This window comes from Equus quagga, unplaced genomic scaffold (assembly GCF_021613505.1).
Source record: "Equus quagga isolate Etosha38 unplaced genomic scaffold, UCLA_HA_Equagga_1.0 73442_RagTag, whole genome shotgun sequence".
Taxonomy (NCBI): Eukaryota; Metazoa; Chordata; class Mammalia; order Perissodactyla; family Equidae; genus Equus; species Equus quagga.
The window spans coordinates 10830817-10840715 of NW_025802777.1; the positions used below are offsets into that span (position 1 = coordinate 10830817).

The 9899-nt window shown below is 51.3% G+C and overlaps 1 protein-coding gene across 2 annotated transcripts in view; it reads right to left on the minus strand.

Annotated features, from left to right (window-relative positions):
* Positions 1-717: 717 nt before the first annotated feature.
* Positions 718-9899, minus strand: part of LOC124234220 (hormonally up-regulated neu tumor-associated kinase) — a 103465-nt gene continuing 94283 nt past the window's right edge. For both annotated transcript variants that reach the window (XM_046651464.1, XM_046651465.1), the window contains 2 exons: positions 7088-7268; positions 718-4062 (listed from right to left, as the gene is read on the minus strand). In XM_046651464.1, coding sequence (XP_046507420.1) covers positions 3404-4062; positions 7088-7268 — 840 coding nt within the window. In that variant the 3' untranslated portion in view covers positions 718-3403. The remainder of the gene's footprint in view (positions 4063-7087; positions 7269-9899) is intronic.

Sequence of the window (9899 nt, forward strand, 5' to 3'; positions counted from 1 at the left end):
TCTCTTTTTCAAAAAGTCTGGGGGTGAACCAGGCTATCTCAGGTGCCTTATTGTTCTAAAACGTTGTGATTCCTAAAAGAAAATATCATCATCAAAACTAGATACTCGTTCTTACCCCCACCCCGACCCCATCAAACTTCAGAGAGAACTTCAGATCATGAAACAATGAGTCTCTCCACTTTCTACCCTGCCACCCTCTGAGCCACAGAGTACAGGGGACACAAGGGGTTAGGCAAGGTGGTATATGTGATAACCTTTATGTGAACACTTAGGAATGAAATGGGAACTGGGACGATCTAAACAGCCAATCTAGACACCCTCTTCCAAGCAGCCCATCACCCCTCTTCCGCATCCCTCACCAAGGCCTAAAGCAAGGACAAAATCTAGAGGGAGTGTTTACAGATGGCATTCTTCACGCACCATTTTCAGAGTCTCCATGGGAAATCCAAATTCCCCCAAAAAAGAAAAGTGCTGATTCGTCTTGAACCGCCGTATGTCAGTCAAAAAGACTTTTGTAGGCAGACCTGTTGCAAGTGAAATGAAGCAGCGATCCTGAAGCAGAAAATGCCCTCGAATGCCCCACAGCTGGATTCCCCCTTGTATCCGGTCAGTTGCTGGGCCAAGAACTTTACATAGACAATGGTTACGACTATTTGCAACATGCTCAAGCCTTTAGGATTTATCAGCATAGAAAGGAAGCAGTCATAGTGAGGGAAAAGTATATTTCACAGTCATTATAAAAGTACATATATTTAATAATGGTGACATAAATACAGTCCTTACTTATGACCAAACCGCACAATTAAATTTGACTTCCTTCTAGACTTCACACAATGAGAGTTCAGTCATTTCCATGGGTAACTACAGGCTGACTGAGAACACAGGCTCAGACTAATGAGAGACAGTCATGGGTCAAAGAGCTAACACGCTTTGTACTTACCAAAGAATACTCAAGTTTTCCATATAAATATAATAAAATAATAAAGAATTTAACATTTCTTCTTTCACTCGATTTCATAGATTTGTCAGGTGCTCACACACACAAAAATACAGCTCACCCCTCTTCCCCACTCCCCCTCACCTCTCACTGGGTTCGGAATAAACCTGAGGTCACAGTTCAAGTTACCAACGGCGACACGGTCAGTTAGCTGGATGACAGTCTGCAGCTGTTCTTGAAGCAAGTGAGGAACGGGAAACAGGTTCCGACCATCTAACAGCGACACAGAAACACTCACGTTGTCAAGGAAGGTAAGATACAAGAAAAAGACATCAAGGACTAGAGGCAGTTCACAAGGCACAGGAACACAGCCCGCAAACCTGCAAAGCGGGACACTCGCAGCTCGAAACCATCAAAAAGGTTTCTTCACCCATCGAAAATCAAACAATTCACATCAAATGGAGAGAGTCTCGTGTGGAAAAGCTTCTTTTCTTCTCTCTGCTTAAAAAGCTCTATTTTCAATGGAAAGTTCCAGAACCCAGTCTGGAGCCCTACAAAGGAATAACACAACAGCTGGGAGTCTGACCTTCTCATCACAAGCCCTAGGGCTGGGCGATCTCATCAAGGGGGAAGCAGCCACTCCAGGTCCTGTCAAGGTCAGCCAGGACTGGGCACCGCCCGCAGTGGCTTCTGGGGCCAGCCAAATACCTGCTCTCTCCTCGCTGAGTAGGAGACGTGTGGGGCCGAAGGAAATCACCACTGGGAAATGAGAAAAGATGAAGAACCACTTCACTCTCTGGCACAGGCTGGCTGCCAATGGACGTGAAGGCAGGCTTTGCAATCCTCAAGGGCAGTGACCTGTTTTGGAACCACTGGGACTGAGAGGACGAGCCCTAGGGTGGCCACAGCAGTGGTTTCTGGTCACGCCTGCACTTGTCAACAGTTGAAGACGCCAGGCTGTGGTGTAACTTGTCTCCTGAGCTAACTGCTATCCAACCTGTGCTAATTCTTCTTCCTTCCCCAATTCTGCTCACGGCCGAGTGGTCCCTGCCAAGTGCCAGGGCCCAGGCCCCACGTGGAGACAGCCCCCGGCAGGCTCCAGCTCAACACGGTCAGACAACACTGGGGTCCACAAAACACGCACACATGGACGGCATGGACACAGAACCGGAGACGCATCTTTGGTTCAATCCTTGACAAAAGGTGTGAAAACAGAACACGAATTCAAAAGCCTATTTGAGAAACACTGCTTTCCTCCAAGAAGACATGCGTTGTGTTATGAACTTGACTCCTGCCAGGCCAGGCAAGCCTGCTCCCAGCTCACAGCAAACTAGCTGAGCTCTCTAAACCTCACTTACTCTCTTGGCAGCTTGAAAACTGTATTGCACAGAGGTAACGGTGTCTTCTTGCCATGCAAATTCAACCATAACCATCTTCCTTCTTTCTAAATAACCAACTGTAATGATGTTCCACGCCTTCCAGAAGGATCGGGGCTCTGTGGATGCAATGGGAAGAGCACAGGGCCGGCTGTGACCACGCCCCTCCAGCAGGCTCCCGTGGTTCACCAGCCACTGAAAACATCCCTGGTGAGCTCTTATGCTCTCACGCTTAGCCTCACGGGAAAACATCAGTTTGGTGAAATCACTTCTTGTCTCTCTATCTAGGTTTTTAAAAATTACGTTACTTCGATTTAACAACATCACATAAAGAGAAATCATCTTTGGAGAAGATAATTCGACCGTTAGCAAGTTTTAGCCAATAAAGAAAAAAAATCTGTCAAAACCTTGCTTGGCAACTGAGTGTCCCCTTCGGTCTTTTCCTTTCCTTCGGGTCCCTACTGTTTGGATCAGTCCTTGCCCAGCTTCCCCTTTCAGCGATGGTGGCGAATGTTCCAGCCCATCTTCCTCTGAGGTTTTGGGCACCTGGCCCTCCTCCCTGGATGGCCAGCTCCTGCCAGCCTGTGGGGATTCACTGCTATGAAAGGAAGAGAAACCGTGGCCCAGATGAGCTGCTGTGTGATGCCTCAGTCAGTCCCCATGTGACCGTGGCCGACTGCTGAAAAGAGAACAATCCACTGAGAGGCACACACAGAGCACAAAGTGAAGAAAGATCGTGTCACAGTCTGTAATCTGGGTAGCCCAGAGGCCGATGCATGGTTTTTACCCCAAGCCCAGCCGAGGGAGGTGGGCGGAGAGCGGGTGAGTAGGTGGAAGGAAGAATGACATGAATGCTTGGAACTGGCTGCACCCGCAGCCAGCCCTTCTAGTGGATTCCAGCATCTCTGGCGGTCCCTGCGGAGGACTGTGTTGTACAGGCTTTGGGTTTGTGGATTTCAGCTGTTCCACAGTTGGGACCTTGTGTGGCAGGAGTAGATGAGGCCACGGAATCTTCACACCCTGACAGATGTGTGGAGCTCTGTTCCATTGCTTCCCTTAGAAAAACCCAGAATCCTGCCACGGGCCCAGGTTAACACTGGCCTTTGACCCCATCGGCCAGGTCGAAAGAGAGGCTCACAGGGGCCATGGGCTGCAGTGGGGGCATGCTGGCCTCCAGGGGCCTGTCTGCAGAGGGCTGCAGGCTCTGATGCCGCTTCCTCAACATCTGTCCGATGCCCATCATGGGGAACCGGCCTCGGCTTTTCACACAGTTCGGGCTCCCCAGCGGCTGCGTGGTGCCGTTGCTGGGAACCGGAGGTGGGGAACACACGCCTTCCTCTTTGGGGGGGCTGTTCTTATCTTCGTGAGCAAAGGAGACCAGGGTGGGATGCAAGGGAGTTTGCAGAGGCGACGAGCTCCCGGGCAGCAGAACTGGGGAGAGCGTCCGCTCACTGGGATGCCCGCGAGCCACGCCCCCCGGGGAGCTGAGAATCCTGTAGTGATGGGATGGGGACAGCAGTTCTATTTGGTCATCGCGATCGACGGATTCGAAGGAGCGCACCATCTCCAGCAACAGGGGGTCTTCCTTGGGGGCGATTCCGGTGCTCCCAGGCCCCGGCTGAGGGGGCTCCGGTTTCTTGACAATCCTGGGGGTCCTGGGAGGTGGGACGGGGATGAACTCCATGGAAGAAGAAGCCACACAATTGGAATCTGAGGTTTTTCGGAAAATATTGCGGCAGCCGAAGGAATCTGCATACCAAGAAAGCAAACGAAATGATGAAGACAGCCACGTGAATAGTGCAAGCGGCCCTTCTCCCGCCTGCTCTGACCTCCAGCTGGAGCGAGACAGTGCATTACCTAGGGAGGTCAGAAAGAATCAAGAGGCAAACGGCCTCAGCATCCGACTCTCCCCACAGGGGACCAGACGGTCTTTCTAGAATGGGGGGGACAGAAGGCTGAAGGCTGGTGACAGGAGGCCTCCTGAGCTCTGATCTGCCTCATGGCACCAGCTTAACATCTGCTCTCCTTTTGGTGGCTTAAAATTCTGGACCCTGCCAAAGAGGCTTTGGAACAAAAAAGGTACGTGGTTCAACAGAGCAAGCACAAAACTAGAATCACACCGAGCCCAGCTTGCTGAGGACCTGAGAATGGGAAGGAGCACTTCCCTCATGAATTTTTTTCTTTTTTGAATTGTGGTTAAAAAATACGTAATGAAAATTTATCATCTTAACCATTTTTAAGCGTCCAGATCAGTCGTGTTAAGTGCATTCACATTGTTGTGAAATAGAACTCTTCTTACAAATCTAAAACTCTGAACTCACTCAACAGCAACTCCCCATTCCCCCACCGCCCGGGCCCTGGCAGCCACCGTTCCACTTTCTGTCTGTGAATTTGACTATGCTGGGGACCTCATATAAGCAGAATCTACGGTGTTTGTCCTTTTGTGACTGGCTTGTGTCACTTGGCATAGCCCTTGAGGTTCATCCGTGTTGTAGCGTGTGCCAGAATTTCTTTCCTTTTTAGGGCTCCCTCATGACTCAATCCCACCAGAGCCTCATGCAATTCTGAACAGCAGTGAAGCACTCTTCATCTATATATTTGAGGCCACGAGCCAATCCCCACGGTTTCTATCTCAAGTTGGCAGAGTCTGGAATCCAGGTTTGCAGATTGTGCCAGAAATGAAAGGGAAAAACCCCCACAAATTTGGAGCCGAGGGAAACAAAGCCAAGTTCCTGTGGACCGGGCTCTCTGAGCTCCCTTTTCCACCATCACCTTTTACAGGCCCCCGTCGAGGCCCGGCTGCAAGAACAAGCTGCTGCCCACGGGGAGTGATTGTGGGAGCAGCCAAGGGGCACTGGGAATCCTCTTCACCTTACATAAATAAATACACAGATCCCTAAATAAGTCTCCTGCTCAGGCTGGCACAGATGCCTGAGACTCACCAGCAGAGAGAAGTAGAATTTCATTACCGGCTCACGTCTCCTCTCCGGTGTCCCGGCTGCACCTGAGCGTCCCCTCCCCTCCCCGGGATGGCTGTGTGGCCCCCACTGGTAGCCCAACTTCTCCCTCTGCCCAGCCCTGCTTCCTTCCCTTCCCCACAGGTGTAGATTCGAGAGGACGCAACCCACACACACCCTGCAACCCACACACACCCTGCGGATCTCCACCTCAGGGTCAGCTCCCAGCACACAGACAGGGACACTGCATCACCCCCCCGGAGAAAGGGCATGGTCACCGGCCGGCCCTGGGAGCACGTCCGCCGGCCCCTCTTCATCCCACCCTTATCAGGAGGCAGCAAGTGATGCTGGTCAGGAGAAAAAGCTCCGGAGCCGGGCCGCCCGGTTGGAAATCTGGACCCGCTGCATACCAGCTCTGTGGCTTTGGACAACCCTCCGTGCCTATTTCCTCATTTCTAGAAATGGGGGAAGAATAATCTCACTGGTTGGAGTCAGGAGCCTGAAACAGAGGCTGCCACACAGTGAGCGCTCCGTATTAGCAATCATACTGCCTCCTGGCTGCTTCTAAGCTAACACGCTCTGAGGATGGGATTTCCTAAATCCCAGGATGAAGGAAAAAAGCAAAGAAACAAACCCAGTGACAGTTGGACCAGGAAAGTTCCCAGGGGAAGCACCATGGAATGGATGCACCTCTTGGCTGGCAAAGTTATCCCAAATTATGCAGCACTGGCCTAGACTTCCGTAGGGAGATCACAGGACACCACCATCAAGGGCCTGAATTTGCTGCTGGTTAGAAGCCAGAAAGGAGAATCCGCTAAAGAGGGACAAGTGGGGAGACCCCTGCCTGCCTGAAACCTGAGAATGAAACTGAGGCAAATGGAATTGCTCTTCTTGGGGTGAGAACCAGGCCTCTCTTAGGGTAAGACCTGTGCTGTTTGCTGCTGTTGGAATCTCCCAACGCTTTCCTGCTTCCCCAGGGAACTACTCAGACAGCCCTGGTCCTCTCTGACCCTCAGTCTCTTCATATTTAAAACAAAGGGATTGAAGATGGGCCTGCACCATCTCTCCCATGCCCTTTCAGTAATAAGGCCCTGTCCTCCACCCCATGGTTCTGTCTCAGGACATGCCCCTGCTCCCTGCACCCCCTTGCCCGTTTCTCAGTGTGTGTTAAGTCCGTGTGGTGCTTCCTTTCCACATCCCTCAATGCTCGTCCCAGAGGAGGGAGACTCATGTTTATCAGTTACCTGATGTGCTGGACTCCGAACCAGGTGGAGAAGCCCACCTGTGTATCTCATTTAATCCACCCTATAGCTCTGGCATGTAGGTTTCCTTTCATAAGGAAGGGAACCAATTAAGATCCTCTGAGGGTAAGGAATTTGGGCCACAAGCCACAGAGCTGGGGTTGGAGCTCCCTCCCCCAGCCCAGAGCCCAGACTGTAGCTATCACTTCACTGCCTCTCAGGGTCCTCTATTCTGCTGAAGGCTCGCACACACTGTGTCCCCGATCACCACTCCCACACCCCATCTCTGCCATGCTGTACACCCATCCCTGGTTCAATAATACCATGCACCCCGTCTCTGTGCCCACGGTACCATGCATCCTATCCCTGCTTTCACAAATCCCACCCACACAAGTGGCCAGTACCACGCAGTCTGGACCCTGATGCTTCCTGGTTGCCTCAGGTGTGTTAACTCTGCTTTCCCATGGGCACAATAATCGTGTCTATCCCAGGAGCACACGCAGCCACCCGTGAGGGGTACACAGGGGCCACGAGGCTCAACACGAGTGGCCTAGAGAGTGCCCCGAGCTGACCCACCTTTGTCAGGGAAGCCAGACTTGGGGGCCTTCCGGTCCTTCAGCAGGGCCTTGGTGTTCTGAATCTGCGTGATGAGCGAGGCCGAGGGCTGTTTGTGTGAGGGCAGGTTCTTGTCCATCTTCTTGGAAAATGGCCGATGAAGAAAATCCCCTCTTTTTTCTTGTTCTTTGGGCTTTTTATCCTTCAAATCGGAAGCAAACATATGTACTCAGATGCACAAAAGAACATACAAGGTGATTTCTCTTTGAAGAGTTATCCAGGAAGATTCGAGAAACCCCAGCCTTTCAACACCCGGTTCTCAGCTGTGTGCGCAACAACCAGCGCGGAGGCCCAGCGATGCTCCGAAGAACCCACCTCCTCTCCCTGGACCACACACAAGCTGCAGTTGCCCCCGGCTCCCTGCACAGTGCTGTTCTGAGGTGTTCCAGCAAGGGCAAGGTCATGCCTAGGAGGTCACCCATTCTAGAACAAGCTGAATGAACTAAGGCAGAGCAGATGAGGACTTCTGGAAATCTGCCATCTCATTTAAAGTGGGGCCCTAAGATTCTACCCACAGTGGTGGCTTTGCAAAGGCATCTTGGCAAAGGAAACATAACAGCTTGCATCCTACCATCGGGTCTTGTGTTCGGTCAAGCCGAGGTGGTGGACAGCAAACCCATGCAGCCCTGAGCCACCTGGGTGAGTTTTGGCCCTTTCCTACTCTCTGGCCATGTGAGCACTTACTTATGTACTTAAAAGTGGCACTATTTAGCTGTTTTTGCTATAAATCTTGCCTTTATTGAACTTGCTTATAATCCCTCTGATGGGAGTGAATTTGACTATTCTATATATCTTCAACCCCACAGCCTCTGGCATAAAGCCAGGCACTTAGAGAAAGCTTAATAAATAGTTATTGAAATGTTAAAAAAAAAAAAAAAAGCCAGTGGCAACGGAACTGAATTAAAATTAATTGAGTTCAAGCTTCTGGGAAGGGTGGTGCCACTAAGTTGTTTTCTGGCCCTAAAGACTGTGTTTTATGTTTACTGACCTCACCACGAGTGAGCGAAAAAAGACAGATTTTCACATTTTTAATTTTTTTAAACTTTAAGAGCATTTGCAATTCAAGAGAGCTCATCTATTTTTCATTGATGTTGTTGAGAATCTTCTCAAGAAAACATCCCCGTGCATTTCTATCGCCCTTTCCAAGGGGGATTTTCAAAGCCTTTACAGATTGAGGTTCATTATGGCCAGGTTTCTTTCTTTCGTTCGTTCTTTCTTTCTTTTTTTTTTTTTTTTGCTGAGGAAGATTCGCCCTGAGCTAACATCTGTGCCAATCTTCCTCTATTTTGTATGTGGGGCCATGAGTGGCGTAGGTCTACGCCTGGGGTCCGAACCTGCAAACCTGGGCCACCAAAGCAGAGCAAACGAGCTTAACCACTGCACCATGGGGCGGGCCCCATTATGCCCAGTTTTGAATGGAAAAGAACAGCAGGGAAGAAATGGGAAAGTGGGATTGCTGAACCAAGCACTGAGTATCACTGTGAGGGCAATAGCTCCCTGGGGGTCGAAGCCTTGGCTGAGGTGGCTTGTCCCCAATGGAGGGGTGAGGCTGGAAGAAAGGAGAGGCGAAGGTCCCATAGAGTCCTTCCCCAGCATCGGAACAGCCCCCACCAGCCTTTCCTGAGGACCCTCGGGGTACCAGGCGCTGCATCATGACCCATGATGAGGCAAATCCTGTTAGCCCCCTTACAGACAGGGGAAGCGCCTGAAGTGGTTAAGTAATTCACCCAGGAGCCAGAGGAAAAGTCAGATTTTCATAGCCCTGAAAGTGGGTGTTCTTAACCCTTGACTTGACACTGTCTTCTGGAAGCCTGGGGCAGGGCCAGGCGATTCCAGCAACAGAGAGAAAGGCTGGGTAGACAGCGGCTGCCCAGGGGCAGGGACCACGCCGTAATGTGGTCCTAGGGCTCCAGGTCGGTATGTGGGATGGCACGGAGGAGACTGTGTGCTCCATGTCATTAACAGGATGCCCCAGAAGGGAAGGGCCAGCTGCCCCAGGTCGTCTTGGTCAGGGCCAATCACAGTTCTCCTCCGCTTTCCTCTCCGTTTCTGGGAAACACCAGCAGTCCGCCTTCTCAAAGGCCAAGGAGAGTGAGCTGTCACTCCACCTCGCCCCGAGCATCAAAGAGGATGCCATGGGCCTGTCTGAAAAGTCCAGCAGAATCCCCTCCTTTTGCTCCGTTCTACCTCTATTTCTATGAGAAACATCACCTATTCTACCCGTTAACACCTTAACAGGAAAAAAGAAATCAAGCGCACTTCTGTGATCCACTGTGCAACAGTATTCAGAAGGAAAGACAAAACTGCGGTCCCCTTGTTTTGAGGACTACGTTTTAGAGTGATGAGCACCCCTGCCTTTACAGTACTCCATGATCCCTATGCTTAGAGAGCTGCTGGCAGCCTCATGGGTTCATCTCAGCTCCTCCTCAACTCTCCCTGGGTTCCCCAAAGCTAAGGAATCCAGATGCAAAATGTCTGGGGCCAATATCACCACCCAGAGAGAGAGATCATTATGGTGTACAAGGCATGAGAGTTTTCTGTAGAAAGAGACCAAGTTTGGCTCCAGAAATCTCGCCTGTAATCAACAAAGGGATATTTGCCAACAAGCACAAAGCCAGCTCCAGGGGCAGCAGAAAGGGGAAATGGACTGAGGACTGAAATCCTGGGCCACCCTGCTAGGGCCACCCTGTTGAACTTAATCCAAGGATCCTGCACCCTGGTGTTTCCTCCAACTCCCCCCCCCCCCCCCCCCCCCCCCCCCCCCCCCCCCCCC